This window comes from Serinus canaria, chromosome 2, assembly GCF_022539315.1.
Source record: "Serinus canaria isolate serCan28SL12 chromosome 2, serCan2020, whole genome shotgun sequence".
Lineage (NCBI taxonomy): Eukaryota > Metazoa > Chordata > Aves > Passeriformes > Fringillidae > Serinus > Serinus canaria.
Genome location: NC_066315.1, coordinates 65,408,345 through 65,431,216, shown reverse-complemented (window position 1 = coordinate 65,431,216; position 22,872 = coordinate 65,408,345). Strand labels below are relative to the sequence as shown.

General features: G+C 38.8%; 1 protein-coding gene across 6 annotated transcripts in view; it reads right to left on the bottom strand.

The window, feature by feature from the left end:
• Positions 1–1,191: 1,191 nt before the first annotated feature.
• Positions 1,192–22,872, bottom strand: part of LOC103815122 (uncharacterized) — a 181,577-nt gene continuing 159,896 nt past the window's right edge. For 4 of the 6 annotated variants that reach the window (XM_050970698.1, XM_050970699.1, XM_050970701.1 and 1 more), the window contains 3 exons: positions 14,409–14,618; positions 4,682–4,823; positions 1,193–3,724 (listed from right to left, as the gene is read on the bottom strand). In XM_050970698.1, the coding sequence (XP_050826655.1) occupies positions 3,696–3,724; positions 4,682–4,823; positions 14,409–14,618 (381 nt within the window). In that variant the 3' untranslated portion in view covers positions 1,193–3,695. Of the gene's footprint in view, positions 3,725–4,681; positions 4,824–14,408; positions 14,619–22,872 lie in introns of all 6 variants that reach the window. The other 2 variants (XM_050970703.1, XM_050970704.1) reach the window with 2 other exon arrangements.

Genomic DNA, 22,872 nt, shown 5'->3' with positions numbered 1-22,872 from the left:
TTCTGTCAGCTGTTCTTGCTGAGCAGGTGCCATATGGCGTGGAATATCCTTTTGGTCTCTTGGAGTCAGCTGTCCTGGCTGTGTCCCAGCCCAAATTGTTGCCCATGCCCAGCCTGCAGGTGAGGAGGAGAATGCTGGAGAAAGAGTGTGAGCGTGCCCCAGCAATGGCCATAGCACCAGCATGGCAGCAGCACCTTTCCAGCTGCCAGTGCCAAGAACAGCACTGTGAGGACTGCCACGAGGAAATGGACTCCATGTCAGCCAAACAAAGAAACCAGCCCTCAAACCTGGTTGTAAAAGAAAACTCAGAACAAGATTCCCCAAAGATGACCCTACAGGGGAAATGAAGGACTCACAATAGCTTCATGCGTAGGCTCATTGATCTTGAACTGTAATTTTATGTCCTTCTAACATTTGATCTAGCTGGTGAAGATCAATCTGTGGCTCAGACCTTGGACCATCTCCTGCATGTGTCATTTCCAAGAATTTTTTTGTGTAGTTCCTGACTCCTGTTGAGGAGGTGGCAGTGGCTTAGGAATGGTTTGAGACTCAGAAAGGTTTATCTTCCATATGTTCAAACAACAGATTTGAGTGTCTTCCAATGCCTATTGCTGTGGAGGAAGTAATGTTGCTACGTGATATAAAGGCAGCCAAAATCCATGTAAAAACCTCTTGTGCTGTAAATTCTCACATCTCCATTGTCTTTAACTGAGCAGCCAAAAAGTACTTTTGCTGACGATCAGGCTCCCCATCTTTAGATTACTGGATAATAATACCCTATCAAGGAGATATAAGAGGGAATCAGAGAAGCTCATCAAAATGTTCGGTGACATGGCAGCAGATTTATGAGAAAAAAAGATGTCATTATAAAGAAGGGGAAAAAAAAAAGAAAGGTCATATTCATTAGGAAGGAAGGAAGGAAGAGACCTAAAGAAAGTACAGGAAATTATAGATCTACCAGCACTTTGGAGTTTTGTTGTTAAGAGAGAGGGAGGATTTCTTAGCACATTTATTAAAATGAGGTACTGCTTCTCTTTATTTTTACATTTTCATTCTTTTTATTATCATAGCAATATGTCTTCTACTGCTTCCTTAAGCATTAACAGTGGATTTATTTAATAAAACTGAGGACTGAGCATCACTGAAAATAGTGTTTCCAATGGAATGCTCTCATGCTGTGATTGGTGAAGTGCTAAGTAATTTGCTTTTAATGCTAGCACATACCACTTAGCACTATATTTAACTGAATGATGAAAATCACTCATTTTTCATCCCCTTGCTTAACTGGTGCTCTGTGTAATCTATCTACTGTACTGGAAGCCTAGCTCCAGATATATTCTAATAGATCCTGCTCTCCAATCTACAACAAGCATTTTAATTTTTAATTCATAGTTATGTCTTTATCCTTTAATAGAACAGAACTACAGATGGGGAGTATGTTTTAGATAATAAGAGCACAGTAGGTACCCAGGGAAACTACACCACTAAAAGGATTCTTTATTTACACTTTTCAGTAATGACTACATATATATAGCTACACAGGAGAAAATTGTTGCAAAGGAACACTGCATAGACAGGCAATTACTATCCAGCTATAACTGAGCATTATGGATGATGCTGCTGATAAGAGCACTTCAGAAAGCAATTTCAATGCCAATGCCACCCACTGCACATTGACCAACAAACATAGGAACTCATAAGATGCAAGTAATCAAAATTAATAGGCAGGATGCTATATTAAAAAAATAAGGTAAATTTGCCTAATATTTAAACATACCTTAAATTCAACTTTCACAAATAAGTAATGTACAAAATTGTACATCTTATATCAAATGAAAGTCAGTGGAGACATTCCAATATAACTGGAGGAATAAAAGTGGTCAGTCAAGTCCTTCACGCTGAACAAAGTTTCAGTTCTAGATACACATTTGTCAGAAAAATCAACACAGTCCTATCAGAATTTAAGCTATGGTGGTTCCACAACCCACCATCAGACTTAATTCCAACACTGCATTACCAACACCAAAGTTAGAATCTCACAGAACCAGACTGGGATATCTTAACTCAGTGGTGAGAAACTCAGGGTATAATATTGGCCAAAGGGATTTTATCATGCTGAAAGGCAAAACTGAGGCCAGGAAGATGCACGTAGTAAGATACTGCCCAAAGCATATTGGTACTGGCACCCAGACACTGCAATAGGTTACTGGGTGGTTTCTTTTCATTTAGTTTGTTTTCCAAAGTTATGTGGAAAAGTTTAAAGTGTCAACAGGCAAAGCAAACATTAAAAGGCAATTTTATTCCAGTTGTGACAGAGAGAAGTAATCCAAGTAATATCTTATGCAATAAAAGCCACAAAAATCACATCAATTCTTGTAGATATTCAGAAGTTTTTTAACACCATTTCTGCCTGGGCATAAGTCATAAAATGTCCCAGATATATGCACACACACACAAATAAACTGGAAAAAAAGAAAAAAACAAGTAACGAGGTAGAAACCAAACCACTACCTTGTATTCCCAAACTAAAGCTGTGCTCAGGAGTGACATTTAAACCTTTAGGTTACTACCTAATGTAATTTAATGTTTATGCAGGTGGATGAGAACTATAGATTTAAGTAATGCTATTAATCAACGATGCTCAAGATATTGAATAAGATCTTACAAAGATAAATACATCTGAAAAACTTTAACCATAGCAGAGTGAACAAGGGGACACCAGAAAATCATAAAATGCTAGAAAAATGTGACTGATTACTACCTTGACTACATTATTCTACATAAACGATTCAAAATAGCAGTAAGGTAAGTTTCTTCCAGTTTCTAGCTTCGTTTTCAGGACAAAAAGGGAAGACTGAACCAGGATGCTGGTAGTCTGCCCTGTATTTCTCCATTTGCCTCTGACTTAGATGGCCTTGATCAAATGATTTCACCTTTCTTGCCTGTGCTCCCCTTCCCACCCTCTTCTGTTGTCTCTCATAGTTCTTGCCTTTGGGGCACGGACAATTTCTGATACATTTGTATGGAGCCAAATAGAATAGGCACTGACTGGTTCTAACTAAAGAGAACTGACTGGTTCTAACTTTAATACTTCTAGGAAAGCATGAACATAACCTCCAGGTTGCTTTAAGCTGCTGTAGCTCACAGGAAAGCAGGATATGGCCACCACAAAAGCCTCAGAAAAAATGATCTATCGGATCTTGTAAATTTTGCAGCATGTTGGGACTTGCTTAACTGGTGGAAGAAGTTATCATTGCTCCTCTTCTGGGCATTCTCACAGTCTTGCAATTACAATAGCATTGTGTTTTGAACAATTACTGAAAACTGTCAATGTTTTAGTCATGAAACCTGAAAGACAAATCATCAACACTTTCCCCATCACAGCTAATAACAGGTACAAGCAAAGCTGAGAAGGCAGAAACAAGCAAACCTGAGACATCTAGCAATGGGAAGGGAAAAAAAGTCACATGAAATAATGATGAGTTCATGATCCAGTCTGTGATCTGATCCTGTGACTTCACCACACTGCACAGCTTGTCGAAGCCACAGAGGAGCTACGAAGGGAGCATTCGCAGGACAACGCCACATGGGCAGAGATGCAGCCATCAGGAACATAAATCCCATCAGACAGTAGCCATACCATGGATGTGGATCACGATGTAAACAACTCCACAGGCCATGTGTTACTGCAGGAACTAGCTCTTGTCAGAGACAATGCAATTTCCTGAAGATTGGAAAAAAGGATGTAGAGAAAGACATGATGTAAATACACCAATGACAATGTATGACCTCCCTCCCCCAACTAAAGGGGTATAGAGCGAGAGCCCACACACTACATTTACCAGGTTTCCTAAAAAAAATGTGTCTTTTGTGCTCATGTGAACTTTCCAAGGTTTCTCTGTTAGCAAACAAGATTACTGTAAATTTAAAAGTAACACAAGGTGCTTTTAACTGAATTTTACTCCTTAGAGGGCGTTGGAAAACTGACAGTGATAGGACTCAGCTGAGTGCAGAGATCTTGTGGAGCCAGCTACAACAAACCTTGATAAGGAAGAAGAGGAAATTGATATCTCATAATAACAGTGATGCCTAAGGACACCCAGTGTGTTCCATAGTGCTCTGTCATCAAATGCCCTGAAACTACCTTTGGTCAGGAGCAACTTCACTGGAAACTTGACACAGATGTTTCACTCTGCATGTACTTCCCTAGGCACAGGGAGGGGGCCAGTGGCTCTCAATACACAGTGGAAAACACAATACAAGTCTGAGAGATTGGGACTTTTGCACTTAAACCAAAAAGTCTGGACACATACCTAAATATATATACAATAACTGCTTTAAGCCTGCCCTCAACATAATTTAAATGCTGGTCTTTGCCTAAGTTAAATCACTCTGGATTGCGTTACTGTATTAGGATTCTGAATGACAAGTGTGACAGTGTTTGGGTAAAGGACAGCACTTCTGACTTCATGATTCTTGCAACAGCTGATGAAACTACCCAGGGATGGAGACACATTGGAAAACACAACTGTGAAATTTCAGCTGTCACTGATCACACCCTAGCCTTCCTAAGAGAAACTGTTCTAAAATTATTTGCTTTTTTCTATCCCTCCCATCATTTTATGCTTCAGTATCAGGATTGTTAGGTTTTTTATCTAGATATAGAAACTGAAAATAATACCTTTCCACCTTGCTGTACTCTTTTTCCTCTCCCTCAGCTTGATAAGTGTAGATGCACACAGCACACTGTCCTTTTCCTTTTTATGCTCCTGATCTGTGCTCACTTTACACAAAAGACTTTCCTCACCAACATCACCAAATGCCTGAAAAACAGAACAGACAAAACCAACATATAATTATGGCAACCAATATATAATTATTCAGGGAAATATCAGTGGGAACATAGATGACTTTGATTACCCTTCCTCACCCCTCTCTTCTTGCTTTCAAAATATCACAGCTTAGAAGCTTGTGTGTGTGTGAAATTTTATTCTGTCAAACTAATAACCGGGCTTTGTAGAAGCTTACATTTTAGCTTTCATGGTTCAGTTCCACTCCTGGGCTTATAACAATTTTTCTAACAGTTCTGCCAAAATGTTATAAAGTAAAACTTACTGTAAATGTATTCACTAATACAGATAGAGCAGTGAGATTAACAATTTAAACACATGTGAAATGTGAATTCACCTAATTTTTCTCACTCTAAATGCTTTAGTAAAACAGTGGAATGGGGATTTTTACACTCGTTGCTTTTCATAATTTCTTATGATGGTCTTGACACATGGAGAAGATTTGAATGAATAAAGAATATACACTCAAAGAAGGAAATCATGGCCATGAGGAGGAGATGTTATGGGACTGGAAATTGGTTATAAAGCCAAGGCACTGCATCAGACTCAGCTCAATTCATTAGTAGTTACCACATCACATGTCAGATCCACAGCTTGTGTCATGTGGGTGGCATTTTGCACAAGAATGCCCCGACTCCAATTGTTCTCATGTTTTGGAGTGCCCATATAAGAGAAATGTTGCTCTGATGAATTTGAGCAGAAATCAAATTTCAGATATTGAGAAGTAACTGAGCTCAGCTCTGTCTAGCTGATGTTACTCAAATGTTAGCATGAAAAAGCAGGTTGAGCCAGTAATATAGTAATATTTTAAAGAATTTTGCTATTCTCAATTTAGTTTAGCACAGCTACAATCAATTTTCCAAATACAGGTATGTGTAAGGGAATAATCTGTAATTTCTATTGTATGCTTTTGCATATTCTTATTTTCTGTCTGTTGAAGCATCTTTGAGTCTTTGTTGCACTTCTGGTTTTGATACACTGTGAAGGTAGGAAGTGGTGCTACCCCAGGAACAGAGGGAAACAGGCAATGTAGTAAATATGCCCCACCTCACATAAAAAATTGAGACTAAATACTGGAGTGGTCTTGTGCATCCTACATCCTAGGCAGGTTTCTCTGTACCAGGCTATTCTTTCTTCTCACCTAGACACAGAACAGTGGCTACTTTATTTTAAGTTTTGTTCTTTCAAACTAAGTGATAGTCCAGTTTTCATTTGTCCAAAGCTGTTTCTCTCATGGCATAAGCAATCATCAGGGCAGGTCAAAATAAGATCACCCTTTTTCTCTTTTTCTCCAGGCTACACAACTCCAGCTCCCTCCTCTGCTCTTCATAAGACTTGTTTCTATGCAAGAAAAACAAGGATACAGGGGATATTCAGAGTTCACTGGAAAAGCCTTTCCTTTGGTGCTGGTTAACACGTACCAGGAGCTCTTCCAAACCTGATTGTTCACATACCCAGCATGTCTAACAGAAGCAATAGGAACTCTTTGCTACAATTAAGGGACTATCATCTACTTGTGAACTTTATATTGAAGCTGGTATAGGTATGTCCAATTTTTAAACTTGATCAGATGTTGTGCAGAGTTATGTTTTTAAATTAAAGCCTGAGTTGATGTTTCTAAGAGTGACATAATAGCAGTAACCTTATGGTTAATCAACCATGCAGTAAAGTTCACTGTGCACTTACTGCAGTGTAATTATAAAATGAGCAAAAATATAATTGATGCATTTTGTCAATCTGTGTAGCTGCAAGGTACTTTTCAAAGGTTATTTTTTTATTCAGATAAAGTAAGTTAATGCTGTTTTGGCAATTATCCTTTGACTTCAGAGATTTTACTGCTGATTCAGGTAAAACTGTGATAGATGAATAAAGATTATAAGTGTTTAAAAGTACAAAATACCTTCTGCAACAATCAGTGGCTCTGCCCTTTCAGCATAAAATTGTTCTGAAAATCACTGAAAATACAGCAAATCTTGGTGTTTAAAGTGGGTTGAAAGGATGTATTTTTTTAATACAAAATAACTCTTTTAAAGTACCCCTTAATTATCCTTACTGCTGTTTGTTAAATAATACAACTAGAGAGCTATGGCAGCAATTTCCCTTGAGCACTGGCTCAGACTGAAAGGGTGTGCTTCAAGTTGCTTCCACTCCTTCTGCAACTGAGGGAAAGAGCTCTAACTCTTCAGGACCCCAAGAAAAAGAAATTAAAATTTCCATTAACACAATATATTTGTGTGTGTGTTGATTAGGTAGGCAACACTTGTGCCTTACCCCACATTCTCTGCAAGCAAAACAGACGCCAGTACGATTTAAAATTGAATATTCATATACAGAACAAGGCTATAATGCTGTAGTTCCAGTATTTCAGTAATTTTTTGGTTCTCTGAAAGCCAGTGAGTCCTGCTGAAAAGGTCCAGCAGTGGCCCTGTCTCATTCCTTTCCTGGTCCTCCTATCAGAGCACAGACAGCAGCATAGACAAGCAGGCCATGACCACTTGGAGGAAAAAAATCTTTCTCCACATGACTCTGTGACTTTCTGGGGTACAGAGTATATAAAATCTGAGATTTGTAGAACACTAGGGAGGGTGGAAATGGCCACATGCAGAGAGGCTGCCTTCTGCTGCAAGGCTGCTTTCTGCATTTCCATCCTGTTGCAACACAGTCTCGACTGCAGCTGGTAATAGATTCTCAATTAATAGAAAAAGCTTCCATTTAAACCTATACTTTACTGAAAAAAAAGCGAGGACATAATATTTAACTTCACAGGGAAAACAACCTGAAACAGAAGATTTGGAGAAATAACTTTGCTCAGCTGAGACACGTGCTCATCCACTTCATCTGCAGCAGAGGGATTGGTTTATCCACCACAAGTGCAAGGAGCAACAGACTGGGTCCATTTCAGGACAGGGTTTACTTGTCACATGTGAGATGAGCTGGATCAAGTTAAGAACACAGCATACAAGCACAAGATTTCTCCAGGAAATCTCTTTTTCCTTGTTCTCATCTTTTCAATGGGATGAAAAGAGCTGCCTGGACAACTAATTTATTTCTTAAACTGATTACCTTTAATTAAATTATAACATTAAAGAAGAAATATATACTGGTAACAATAACTTAAAACAGTCTGGTTTACTTCTTATTTGAAGTGAAATTTGCTATACTGCCACAACCCTCAACAAAAGGGCTGTAAGTTTGCAGGGTGTACTGATCCAATTGCCTGTGTCCCTGGGAGTATCCCTTAGCAGAGTTGGTAAAATGCATGATTCCCAACTGAACCTCAATGCATGTTGAGAGAGATCATGCTCCCACTGAATGCAGTTGCAAAATATATCGTGTTTTTAATGGGACAAGATTAAATCTCAGAATTAGGCAGGCAGCGTGTGGAAAAGCCCATTCACCCCACGAGTATGTACACATCTACATGCATTATTCTTTCTTCTGTGGGACAAACCTTTCCTGCTAATCCCTGCTTTTATAGGGATTTCCAGGAAATCAACTCATGGTTGGTTTGAATTAGCCATGTTTGGGGATGACCTGGCATGAAGCTGCTGAAGCCAGCCAAAATGGGTCAGTTTAGACCAAGTAGTTACCTTTGCCCAGCCTCTCTCCCAGCCAGAGCATCCTCACCCACTGCCCACAGTTGGCCCAGCTTACAGGAAAGCCAGAGCTGTGCTGTTCCCTCCCAGTGTCTGGTGAGATGAGGATGAAGTCATGAGGAAGGGCACCAACCACAGGTACTGATCTGGAGCAATCCTCCCTCTTTCTCTCCTCCACAGACCTTTAGTGACCACTGAAGTGAGACTCTTCATGAAAACAGCACATGGGGCTTGTGCAGCAAACGTGATGAATTTGTTCCTTTAATGAAAGGAACAAATTTAGGGCCAGAAAAAGCTGCACTTGCATCCATGTATAAACTGTGCTGGAGTCAACTGCATGGCTTATGCACACACAGGGGAAAAAATAGGGCCCAATATTCATAGCAACACTGTGTATAAAAAAAAAGAATTTGTGGAATTAAGAATAAAACATGAGGCAATTTGTTGATTTGCCAAGGGAATATAAGAAAGCAACAAATGTGTAGATTATTCTAAGGTTGTTTTTTAGTGTCATTATCAGATCCAAGAACTGTATATAAAAGCATGCAGTCCTTCACAGGCTAAAAGTACAGTTTGCTCAAACAATTGTAAAATATTCAGTATTCTTAAGATTAAATATCTGAATATTGCTTCTGAAGGAACAGCTGTCAGCTTAAATCTAAAGTCTAGTTTGTTTACTGGCTGTATTTTATATCTGTTAGAAAATGACACCAAATGGCAATAAAATTGTTGTAAGTATTCTACTGGGGACTATAAATGCCCTTTGGTTACAGTGTACATATCTTTATACATAATTCCAGTATATTTTCCCTAGAATTATGTTAAATATGTAAAAAGCCTTTTCTCATAAAGGTAAAAATGCTAGATGTTTCCAAGCTGTAATTTAGCATTAGTGTCAAGATTGCTTCAGAAAATAAGCTACGGTTACAGTTTCATTCTTTTTAAGTGTCACTCAGCATACCATATCTGATCTTGTATTCAAAATAAACTTATATGATTTTATTCACTTTTCCAGAAGTGCAGGAGGGTTTAGACATAATTTATAGCATATGGATTGATGTAAATAGCTTAAACTAAGTAATTGGCTAGTCACCTATACTGTCTTATCCTATTACTGCTAGGTACTTTTCAAGTAATTAGGGAAAACAGATCTCTTTTATCCAGTAAGTTTAAATTGGATGAATCCTTGACATTTGTGAAAGCTTATTTGATAGATAAAATCATACTATACAAAAACTTTCCCTACAATGCTGAGGTTTACTAGGCCTATAATAAGAAACTGATTTTTTGTTGAGTTAAAGTGACTTATCTTTGACCTTTTAATAAGAAATCAACTCCAGTCAGCAAAAGTTGAGATAAAAATCACCAAGTTGGTGTTATCACCACGTAGACAGCAAACACGTACCACTGTCATTAACTGTCCTGTGCATGGATTTCAAATATGTTTAAAATGTTAAAATTCAATCATTTCCTTGATATTACAATAACATCAGATTAATGAATACTGAAAAGCATGAAAAGTGATTTATTTTGGGAAGGTCATTCCTTGGTTAGCCAACGGTTAAATTGAATTACTATAAAGGGGAAATATATTATAGGTAAAAAGGAAAATGGTTTTTACTGCATGTGAATTCTGTGAGTTTTACAATGATTATGATAAAAAGACTGCACCTGCAAGTTTAACCTCTATAATTTTTACGTTGCACATTTTTAAAAAAATCTTTTTATTTAACATTTCTAGGGCAATTTATACATGTCACCTTGTACTTAATGCTCCTCTTAAAACAGTTAGTTTTACCTCATCCCTATGAAACCAAAAAACTACTTTTCCTACCAGACATGTAATTTCTAGTTATACCAGGAAATCTGGACCTCTAATGGCAATACCACACAAAAAGAAATAAGTATTTTAAAGAAGCTATTACTTAGAGGACATTTATTCCTAGCCAGTGTACTTCTGCACACAGCACTTACAAATTGGCTTTGCTTACTGGGAAAGAAAAAAGAAAAAAGGAAAAAGAAAAAGAAAAAGGAAAAGAAAAAGAAAAAGAAAAGAAAAGAAAAAAGAAAAAAGAAAAAGAAAAAGAAAAAGAAAAGAAAAAGAAAAAGAAAAGAAAGAAAAGAAAAGAAGAAAAAAGAAAAAAGAAAAAAGAAAAAGAAAAAGAAAAAGAAAAAGAGAAAAGAAAAAGAAAAGAAAAAGAAAAAGAAAAAGAAAAAGAAAAGAAAAGAAAAAGAAAGAAAAGAAAAAGAAAAAGAAAAGAAAAGAAAAAAGAAGAAAAGAAAAAGAAAGAAATTATTATTATAGTGAGCTTTGGCTTCTTGGAAAAAATAGGGTCACATTGAAGTGATTTGCTGAATTAGGGCTATGGGAAAATCTTGCTTTAACTGAAGAATAAAAGAGTAGGATGAGGCTGTAAATATGAAGTGAGTTCCTTACAAGGATCCAAGGATTTCACAGCAAGATTATGCAAAATTCCTCTTATGCCTGTCAAAGAATATCTGCAGATCCAAAAACATATTTGAAGTTAAAGTCACCAAGAATTGAACACATGAATCTGAAGCAGAATCTGGCCTGGTGATTTCAGTGCTCTTCTCATGTTCCTGTGTTTGGCAAGAGAAACAGAGCCCCAGATCTCACCAGCCTGCACACACCCCTCAGTTACTTGAATGCAAGAATCTACTGCTTATGCTGGTGGTGCCCTCTGAACAATGCCTACATTTGCAGATACTTTTTCAAAGTTATTATAATTCCTGTGTTATTTTCTGCCAAATCGCTCATTTCCTCCTATTAAACAAATTCTTTTTGAAGAACACCCAGCAAAACCCACCCACCCATCATGCTGTAAATGGCACAAAGCATTAAATATCCAATGGACAGATCTTAATCCCCAAATGCCTAAATTCATGAGGTTCCACTGTGGTATTTAGGAAAAAGTGTTATGGCTCTTTCAGGTGTGATTCCTGAAACTTAAAGTGATTAAAATCAAAAAGTCTTTTCATTTTCCTGTCTTCAGAGTTTCATGCCTTCAGAGTTTCATAATAAAAGTGAACAAGCAAATAAAACTTTACACTGAAATAATTACATTTTCACCTTTGTTATGTCACTGTAATAAAAAGGAGGATTGTTTCACAGGAAGAAGGTGCATGTAACCACCAGTTCCTAGATGCTGTTGAATTACTCCTTGCAGTCTGCAGTTGTACAACTGCACTAGCCCAACCAAAAGAACAAAATAAGTGAAAATTGATTGTTTTCTTACTCTGTGGACACTGCAGACCAGGTAGATGTGTATACAAAGGCAGGGCACGTCACAATTGCCACAGACCACCCCTGTTCTTACAGGTCATGTTCCTACAGTCCCAACACAACATTTCATACAAACATCTAGTCTCTGGTGAGGAGAAAGAGGTGTGCTGATCATGAAGAAAGAAGAAAGGCAGCTGTCATTTTTATGACAGCATGTCATAGAAATCTCCCTGTCTCCCTGTCTCTCCTATGACAGGGAGAAAGAATAGATCATACTCTCTGCCCTCACCAATGTAGAAGAAAAGCCTTCCCTCCTTCACCGCTGCTGGAAAAGTGAGGAAGGGAATGAAAATCAAAACACAACCTCATCTTGTACCCATTCCAGAATAAAACAGGAAAGATTATGAAATTATAATATGTAGGTAGATTTCTGGTAAAGGGAAATTTATCTACACCAATGGGTGAACCAATGGAAGCTGATTAAATTTAGAATAAGAGGAGACTTCTGACCAAACAGACTATAAGATCCAGAAAAATCTTTCATTGAGTCACTGGGAGCAAATTTTAATTTACCTAATCCTAACAGACCAGGGTTAGGTAAACTAAATCACCTGAGTCTTTAGAACTAGCTCTAGACAGCCAAACTGAAAATGCTTATCCACAACAAATTGTCAACAGAGGGAGCAAACTGAAAAGATTATTCCAAGAAGCGCAGGTGCCTTTCGTCTCCTGCACTCTTAAAAACGATACATAACATTGCAATGCACACTTCAGCTCCAAAACAATTTCTAGCCCCACTCAAGTACCCCTGCTTGTCTAGCTGCAGCAAAGGGGGAAAAAAAAAGTGCTCCTGAGGGGTGACAACAGCAGCAAGTAGTAAAGCTCAGGTGTATTTTTCCCCGTGGCAGCACTTCTCATCTGTCAGTGTATAGTTTTAAAATTCATTAAATATTGCTAATTTGGAACTGAAGTGGAAAGCCCTGACCTATAAAACACATAAATGTATAATTACATCTGTTATCAGCTAAATGTAAGATCTGTATATGAGCTTTACTGCAATTAAAGCACATTTCTTACGTGTAATTGCATTTAGATCTACAAGTAAAAATGCTGTAAAGCATGCATTGATCCCCTAAATTAGATGTCCAGCTTTCAAGACAATGTGGTAAGACTTAGTCATGGATTTTAGGGATAGGCTACCTTATGATCTGATGTGGGAAACCATGGAGAAGTGGCTCCAGCTATCCACATTTTACATTGCTTACTTTGTGGATGTTGGAGGCTTCTCCAAGCCTGGGAAGAAAAAGCTACATCGTATGAGTACACATTTCTTCTCTCTCAGAAGTAAAAAACAGATTAATGAACTGAAACAGGGCACTGGATGAAGATTGCCTCAGGTGTTCAAAGACCCTCCTTCCAATGCCTGGTGGAAGCTGAATTAAATCTCACCACTGAAAAACTGAGAAAAACCATTCTACAAAAAGGTGTATTTGTAACAGGCAGAAAGTAGGAGTTGGGCTGCCTGGTTGACCTCCAACATGGAACAGGAGTGTTTTTGCAAAAGTCTAGGCAATTATTCACACGAGGAGTTTCTTCAACAGATTTGGGCATGGACCTGGATTTGCCAGTTTCTTTGTTCCAGTAATTGGGTTCTACTTCATGTAGGCCACATGCCTTCTCTTGTTTTCTTTGGCCAGCTTGAAGACTCTGGTGTCTTCACTCTGGTGAATCACAAGTTCCCCAGGCAGAAAATTATGTTTGAAATCCTTGAGGACAGTTTCCTTTAAATTAAATTTTCCTTTAAAAGCCAAGTAGGGCAAAGACATTAAGAACAAAATCTTTAATGAAGAAATCAGCCTTGAACCATTAACCAAAGGAGCAGAAGCAATGTTTGCCTCATGCTGGAACGATGTACTCGAACCTTCACCTTAGAAGTGCGCAGATGCAAATGTGTTTCATCATCACTTGGGCCAAGTTCTCTGTGATGATGCTCCCACTTTTTATCTGGGTAGGCAAGGCAATATTCTTTGACTCTACTTTCTCTTAAATGCCAATCTTTTTTTAAGAGTCTCTCAACACAAGACCAAAGGCAAAAAGGAAATGTTCTTCTTCAAAGCACTTAGAACAAAAATGGCAAAGCAATGAACAAAACGCAGCCCATGAAACAAGTAATGGGTGATACATCTCTTTAATAACATCCTGTATTGTATTTTAGTGCACAAGCTGCTGAAATGCTGACAACATCCAAGATTCAATCTAAAACATACAAGATGCCAGCAGGTAATCTAACTGTGCCTTAGCTCTGTGTATCTGAGTACAAACTAAGTGAATGACCATACTCGTAGTAATAGCTGCCTGTTAAATGTGCACAGTCCTTACCTTGTATATTTATATATAATAACTCCTGCACAGAATGACTTTATGTGGTTCTAAGTGATATATATTTATAAATAATCTCTGTGTGTGTAGTTTCAATGTATATCTTACATAATTGCCTTTAAATGGCTCTATAAACAATCCAAAATTGCTACTTTGCACTGCAAAAGCATGAACTCATCGATTATACACTTCTGTTCAGGAGTGAGGTCTTCCTACAGCTTTCAGTGTGTATTTCAGACAGGGTCAGGCACAGCCTATTTTCCTCTTTTGACTGTGCCTAGCTCTGAAATGCACCCTTTGCCTTCAAAATCTGGCAGCGAGGAGCCTGCTCGGACCTACCTCAATGATAGCCCCATCAGGCAGCCTGAGGAAGCGCCTGTAGAGCTCCTGGAAGCCGCTGAGGTGAACCGTGTAGACACAGACGTGAACAGTGGTGCTTCCTTCCCAGCTGGCTGCAGCATCAGAGATTTCATCCTGGAGCTGGAGGTCACCGCTGGAGCCACCGGGCTGGCTGGCGTGGTCCTTCCAGATGTAATCAGACACTGCCACCTAGTGAAAGACAGCCCCCCCGCCCCCCGGACACACAGACACACAGAGGCCCCCCGCCCCCCACCAAAGGAACATATTTAATTAACTTCTGGCAAGAGCTTAACCGATTTAAAATGATTTTACAATAAATCTGCAAAGCCTGTACCATATGCAGTGCTTGCACACAGTTCTCTACTACATATTTTTTTATGACATAGATCTAAATAGAGGAGATAGACAAATCCCCAGTGTATATTCTATAAAGTTAATTCTGCACAGATGAAGCTGTAATTGACTCCCGTATTAACCAAAAGTAGGGAGATCAAGCAGGGTAGGTTAAACAATAAAATGGCAATGCTGATTAAAAAAAAAAAAAGCTTCCCAAGAATTTTGTGAGCGAGTATTTGTATTTCTCTCTCTTTGAGAAGCCTTTGCTCTTGTACCCACAAGCACATTTTAGTCTCTGATCTCTGTATTATATTAAAATAACCTTGTGCTGCTAACTGAATTGTAGATGAGGCAGAGTAAATTAGGTGTATTTTAGGGCATTGTGTAAAGCTAGTTTATTAACAGTTACCTAGCTTCCTAGTTTGCTCTAAAAATGTTTGCTTTGGTAGGTTTTGTATCTCCCTACATCAGTCAGAATTTCCATTTAGCCCCTTTCATGTTAATTCTTTACACAGGCTGAGCAGAATTCAAGGCCTCAGACGCATCATGGCACAAGGCTTAAGCACTCTTTATCCTTAACTAGAAATGACGATGAGAAGCATTATTTTTATACTTCCCCTGAAGTGCAAACATAAGCTTTTTAACCCTCACTTTTGTAAGACCTTTTTGTCATTCATTTTCTCCCAGGAGATGCTACTCCTGTTTGTGGAAGGAAGGGATTGGCGATATTGCTACATCCTTACAATACATCAGAATGCTCTTCCCTAACACCTCCATTTAATGTAGACAAAATACCACTTTTGCTGGCCTAGCATGTGCTTTTTCTTTAAAGAATGTGTATTACACTGGCAGAAATTTTTGGAACTTACTCACAAAGCTAGCTAAGAAAAAGCTCTCATTTAAGATAGGTACATCAAAACCTTCTTCTGCATACTCTTGCTTTTAGTTTTTGCTGAAATGAAGAGGTCAGATTCTTACAAGAGACCACAAAAACCAGATACAAATTTTTCCCCTCACTTGGGAAAAGTTGGATTTAGCTCAGTTTGCTTGTGTTCCAGTTCACATTTCCTCAGCTGTTCTTAGGCATTACGAGGAATCCCATAACTAGCACAGTGTGCCAATGCCACGATCCTGACGTGCGCGCTGCTATTATGAGACACTGCCTAAGGAGAGGATTTGTTTTAGGTGAATTAAGAAAGCAAGAACACATATAGAAAATTATCTCTAACTCTTTTCCAGGAATGACAGAACAATAGGATACAATAGGATACTTCATTTTAGCACCAGCTTCCATTTACATCAGCCCTAATAAATTTTTTTACATTTTTAAAAATGGAAAGGTCATCTGAAATTTAAGGTAAAATAAGGACAATCTGCATTTTCCACACCAAAATCTCTGGGGCTCAAAGACTTCCATTCAGGACAACAATATTAGGAACATACAGGAACAATATTAGGAACATACAATAGCCATAAGGACAGGACAAGGCCTGTATTTTCCTCTGTCTAGCACACAAGACACATCCCTGCATTACACAGCACTCCATAAGAATTAACGTGGCCAGTGGTTTCAAGAAAGCAGGAAGGCAACTTCCATTGGTACAGTGCGAGCCCAGAGGAGCAGCTGCAAGAGCTGCCACCCCACAGCCCCTGCAGTGTTTACCCTCCTCTCTCATCCCAGTGTCTCACTACCAGAACCCCTAACCTGTCCAGTTCAAGAGCACCAAGGCTCTCCTGGCCTCGTGTCTCCTCCCTGATCTATGGCTTCAGGAAAGATAGATGGTTGAGAGTCCCAGCTCAGAACCTCAGTCTACAGGAAACACAGCATACAGGATGATTCTGTCTCAATCCTCTTTTATGCTAGATGCATTTTCCCCTGCATTGCTAGCTTCTTTTCTTCAAAATTTTCTTTCCTCCTGAATCAGTCCCATGCTTTCTCCTGCTTCCTGTCTGACCTTCATCTTATCTCACTTTCACTCAATCTGTTTGTTCTTCTCTTGTGCTTGTCCCTATCAACTAGCAGAGGGCTTATTTACTGCGTGTTTTGCAAGCCACGGATATGAACACCACTTCCTTCTTTTCAGCTCTGTTTGGCCTCTTTGAGCTGTGAGCTCTGGGAGCAAAAATATGCATTCTGTACTTGTCCAGCACGGGGAAGAGCATGGATCTTCCACTACTTTCACACAAATAAATTATCACCTATTTTTTTCAATCAGTGCCAGATCTGAATGTAATTTACAACACTCAGATGGTACTGTGGGGAAGCCCAAGCCATGTTACTCAAACCTTTGTGCCTGAACAAACCTTCACCTTGCCAGGGCAAAGACCTCCTTTGGAAGTTCTTGACTCTAGGTGCCATTCCCAGGACATCATATCCATATGGGACCAGGTATGGCATCAGAAGTCCCTGTCTTCCTCCCCAAGAGCAGACAATTCTGCAGGATAGTGGGAGTAAATAAACCCATCTATCTGTGGTCACATTTCAAGATCTGGTCAACTCCCTCTGAGGACATTGATGTCACTAGCCAAAAGAACATGAGAACACCATGATATTGTTCTGCATCTCCTCCTCCCATCCCCCCTGCCCCACCCCACCAAAATAAACCCAAAAGCACAGACTGATCATCTGACAACTGAAAAAGGCACTGCCAAAACTGATGGGGCTGTGGTGAGTTGCATAGCCTTGGTCTGGGGAGGGCACTGGAAAGGAAGAAAGAGGACCCTTCGCTGGAGCATCGCTCATTAACTCGTCCTCAAAGTCACCTGGCAGTGTGAGTTTGCCTGAAAGCAGGCTCTTCCATATGTGGAGGGATATAACATTGGAATACCACTCCCAGGAAGGGGGAACAGCTCTGTTTATGGCTGTGGATTTAAAGACCCCTTTCCATTCCTTCCTTGCTAGCACCATCTGAAAGTATTTGGCAGACAGATGTCCACTGCCTTGAAACTCTCAAAACACATTTCTGTGAAGTGATAGGTCACTAGAGAGCTGCTGTGGCCTACATAACCTGAAGTAAGCTCCAGAAGTAAACTGTACTGTCATCTGAAATTTCTATCATTAAGTTAATCAAAAATGTCCATTCATTTCTACAGGAATACAATATGAGTTAATAAATCCATTGAGACAGGCTAGTCAAGAGACTGTGCATATAGGACATGTCAGAGAAACTGAAGTTAGCAGTGATCTAGATTCACAAGGGCTGACAAGAAACCACAAAATGCCAGAGCAATGTACAGTAATCCTTAAATGAAATTCATCTTTCAGCAGAAAAACACATTAAGGATGGTAATTCAATGATAAAAGAGGCAGGCCAGAACAGGTTCAAATGCTGAATATTTCACAACATAACTTAATTAAAGCGGGACTGTGAGGCTGTTAATCGCTTTATAATAGTCCAGCTTGAAATGAGGTCTGATGTGCGTGCCCTTATAGTTTATTTGTTTATATTATTATAATCATAAAATGTTATGTGGACCTAATGCAGATGTACAGTTTTCACTGGCCTTTATTATGTTGGCAGTTTTTTCTCCTTTTGGTCCTCCTATTTTTGTGCAAGTATGAGAAGGGAAGAACTGGGAGGAAGGGTCATGAATTTAGGTCAGAACAGATGATTCACTAAGTCTCATGTGGGTTTAAGCCTTATTAATAATTTTAATACATTCTTCCTTGACAACAATTATTTCAATCACTGCTCCTTTAGCATACACCATGACGTAAAAATGCAGGTTTTTAAGAGAATGGAACCCGTTTCTCCTACAAAAAAGGTAAATTATGTCAACCCTTTGGAAATTATAGGGCATACCCTAGAAAAAAGACAAAAATACATTTGTAAGTACAAATACAAAGGTATTTTGTTGTATAAATGCATTATGCCACACCAAGTGTAGAGAGATACGTTATTGAAGTACAACACATTTTAAACACAAATATATTTTGATAAAGGCATATTTATAAATATATTAGACAACTGAGGCACAGCCAATTATAATTACCAATATTTCTGAGGTCAGGGTACAAAAAAATGCCATGCTAGTGTGTAAAGGTACTAGGATGTTTTCTATTGTTTGACAGCTTTTGTGAAAGAAAAAAGATTATTTCCTCAGATTTTCCGAGCTGCAGTGAGAATGAGAGGAAGATTGACTTCTAGTGTCTCAAAAAAAAAGACAGCAGCATGAAAAAGCTCTTTTAAAAGAAGTTGAGAAATATAGATGTGTGTCCAAACACTTGATTATGATTAGCACTGATTCCTAACTGTTTGCAGCAGCATGATTATTAGCAACGTCATGTGAATCAATTCCAGGCTCATGCATTGCAAAATGTATAAAAAAACCTGTTTGAAAAGAGCATTCAAAAAAAAAATGCATAAAATGAGTCAAATAGATAAATCAACCAACTGAGAATGTGTGGGACTGAACACTGGTCATGACAAATAATTAGCAGAAGTTACAAGCTGTTAACTTTAGTCAAAAGGGTAAAAAGCTGTTGAAATGATAGGGGGAAAAAAAAAGATATCAAAAGTCAAGAGTGCTGTATTTACTTCAAGTAACTTTCATAAACATGGTAAATACATTTTCTGTGGTAAGAGTCGTAAATATGGGAATTACTGTCCTGGAGGCAATCTTTGTTAAACCAGCTTAGCTCTACAATTAAAAAAACAAAAGCTGGCTAGTGCTAACCTCTGAGGGAAGCACAGCACCCCTTAAGCATTGCAAACCCCATTTCTGACAAACTGTCGCTAAAAACCTTGCCAGCAAGGTCTGGTAAAAGAAGAATTTACATGGAAATATCTAAAATCATCCCTCCTGTTGTGTCAAAAGCACCTTGGTGATGTCCAAATTCCAGTGAGGTTGTCAATGGACCTCGGTTGGAATCAGATGTGACGGTGGGGAAAGTTTCCAAGCCACTGTAGGAAGGATGGGGCACTTCACAAGTCATGAAAATCAACTCAGTTTGAATAAATCATGAAATTGGAGAAATGGCAAGCAAAAGCACGAACAAGAAAAGCTATTAGGATTGCCAAAAATCATACCACCACGAGAAAGCCACAGCAACACCCCTCACGTTTAACCCTTACACGCACAAAGCACTCACACGTGTTTATGCGAGTGCAGAGTGCTTTGGTGGGACAGCAGCGTGTGCTCTCCTTCCCGGGGCAACAATGAGCCATGGGAGTGTCTCAGGTTAGCAAAGGCCTTTGTGGGCTCCTGGTAACTCTGCAGAGAGATACCTTATTTCTCGATCATCCTATTTATCAACATAATGGACCAGCATAAGGGACCAGTAGTATCCGGGAATTGTTTGTTTCAAATTATGAATGCCTGAAGCATTGTTGTTACAGTCTTCCCTGATTTATTTAACAAACAGACATGGACAGACTAAATGGAGAAAAAAAGCATGTACAGAGAATAACCTCTTTGTAAATGGCTAAGGAGAAATCTGAGAATAGATTTATGGAAAGCTGCTTAGCACCATAGCACTAGGAAACAGCAGCAGGTCTTTTTGTTTCTGATTTGCAATAGCATCCTATTTATGGATATGTCCAGTGAACAACAATGCAGATCTTTTCTAGGGAATGATTTTCATGTTACAAAGTGCAGCCACATATTCTTTAGCTAAACTGCACACCCTCCTTGTGTAGTCTGCTGCTCACCATCCCATTCTTTCAGATCTCAATCTGTTGTGGTTTTACTTGTCCACACTTCAGTCATCCATTAAAAAAATACAAATGTAGGAATACTCTCTTCCAAACAATAATAAATCTGGTGGGGGGGGAAGTCATCTCAAGAATTAATTCAAGGAAAACTGATATTCAATGCAGAAAAAACCTTTGTGAGTAAAAATTAAAGGCCACAGCTTTCTTGCATTTCCTTGTGCATAGAAGTGTCTTTGTCCATTGATTTGCCCTAAGGAAAGGAGAAAAAATACATCCCCTTCCTACTCCAGAGAATCCTGCTATATTCCAAGCCCAGAGTGGGTTTGGTTCAGATCAGCAAGAGAAATCTCTCTCCATGCCTCATTTCCCAAATTTTACAAGAAATGCTGGAATCAGTTACTTAAGAAAGCATCTTCAGTAACTTCAGACAGACAGGATTTTATATACAAAAGTGTTTAGGAAAAGTTATTTTTCCTGTGGAAGTCAGGATTTTAATGCATACGAGGGCATATCTGTGTAAATAAGAGTGTCTGCTATTCATTATCTGCTCATCAACATTTGTTATTCATTACTCATGTGTTTACAAATGTAATGCAGTCAGAAAGCAGAAATAATACTATATGACTTTGGTGACCAAAAATACACCAGAAACAACAAATAGTAAATAGATCCATGGAGTAGTTCATCTTATGGGATAAAGTTTGCCCACAGAAGACATTCTGTGAAAAATTTGTGAAAATAACCCTGACAGATCTGTAAGTTACAATGAAGTTCAAAACTAATATGTAAACAGAAAACAAAGGAGCTAAGTTTGTCAACTAATTTATTGGCAATGAGCAATTTATTTTTACTGTTTGGAACTGATTAAATGCAGAGAAAAGATAGCTAAAAGAAACAAGTCCATGTTCACAGATTTAATTCAATTTGTCCAAGACCTTGTGCACTCAAGATGTGTGTCTGGGAATGAGACAGGCTTTTAGTCACCTGTGACTTACATCAGATGGACAGATCTTTTCCTGGCAGTTAAATAACATTTTTAAACCTGTATCATTACATGGACAGTAAATCAGCTGAGAACTTAAACTTAAAATACATTGGACTAGTGGCTTCTTGTTGCATCTTCTTCAGCTTCATAAGATTTCCTCCTGTGCAGGCAGTGGCATAATGTATCCTTGTGCTAGTGGGGTTGAGCAATTGTGCTCTTGTGTAAGATGCCTTTTGAATTTCAATTTATATTTTCCTTTTTTAAATTCAAATAATAGCAAATTTGCTGTAAAGTTTTGCTAAGTACCAAAATGTTCCTAGTTTGCCTGTTTAGATCCAGCTTTCTTTTGAAGCAGATGGAAGGAGGTTAGGAAAATGAAAGTGAAACAGAAACGGAAATTTAAACACTTTGAGTAAAACATATGTGAACATCTGTGAAGGGTAGTTATCCTCTTATAGAAATACTGTAATTTTGCTCTGATCTTTCAGTAACCCTAATAAGCACACAGACTGCTCCAGCACAGATGTTAATTATTAGCAAACATTTACCACAGAAGTATCTAGAACCTCTCACTCCCACTGCAGCCCCATTGCTTCAGCACTGTAGGGACAGGTAGAAATGGGCTGCTTGCAGAACAAGGAGTTAGCAGTCTGGGTTGTGATCAGAGGACATTTATGTGGCTGCTTGCTTTAACTGCCCATAAATTATCTCCTCTGATTTTCCAGATAATCACCATCAATCAGATACTTTCTTGCAGACATCACTGCAGAAATAGGCCATGGAGGAAGAACTGAAAAAAAAGGTTTCACAAACACCTCCCTGGCAAGGTGTTTGTGAAAGAGTAGTGGAGGGACCTGACATATTTTTGTCAGCTGTGGAGCTAAAGTAAATGCTGGTTTCATTATGGAAAAGAAGGGAAGGAAGAAAATTAGGAAGGCAGAGGTTTGGGTATTCCTTTGTGATTAAGATTGACACTCACCATTCTCATGTCATCCCCTCTGCCTTCTTCACTCCAAGGATGTTTTTTCTGCCTCCATAGGGCCAGCATTCCAATTGCAAGCTCATCAAAACCAAACCCAAAGTGCCTCAATTGCTAAGGGATTTCCAGTTTACTGTTTCTTTTTCCTGTGCCAGGGTTTTGTTTTTGACTCTTGCAAACAGTTTAACCATGCCTGGAATTGGTGCTTCTCTAGAAATCTAGGAATGGAAATCCACTGTAGCAAGGAGAGACAAATAGTAAAAGGCTCAGGGAAGTTTGCTTCAACAGGGTATGCAAACCAGTTGGGTCTGCCACACTTGCAAAAGTAACTTGCAAGATCAGGCTGTCTCCCAAAGCTCTCTGAGTCTACCAAGAGCCTCTCAGCAATGTCTTCTTCCCTGCTTCAGTTAAGAAACCAGATAGCAAGAATTCTTCTCACAATATTTTCCACTTGTAGCACGCTATTGCAAAAATGGCCCCTTTGTGGTA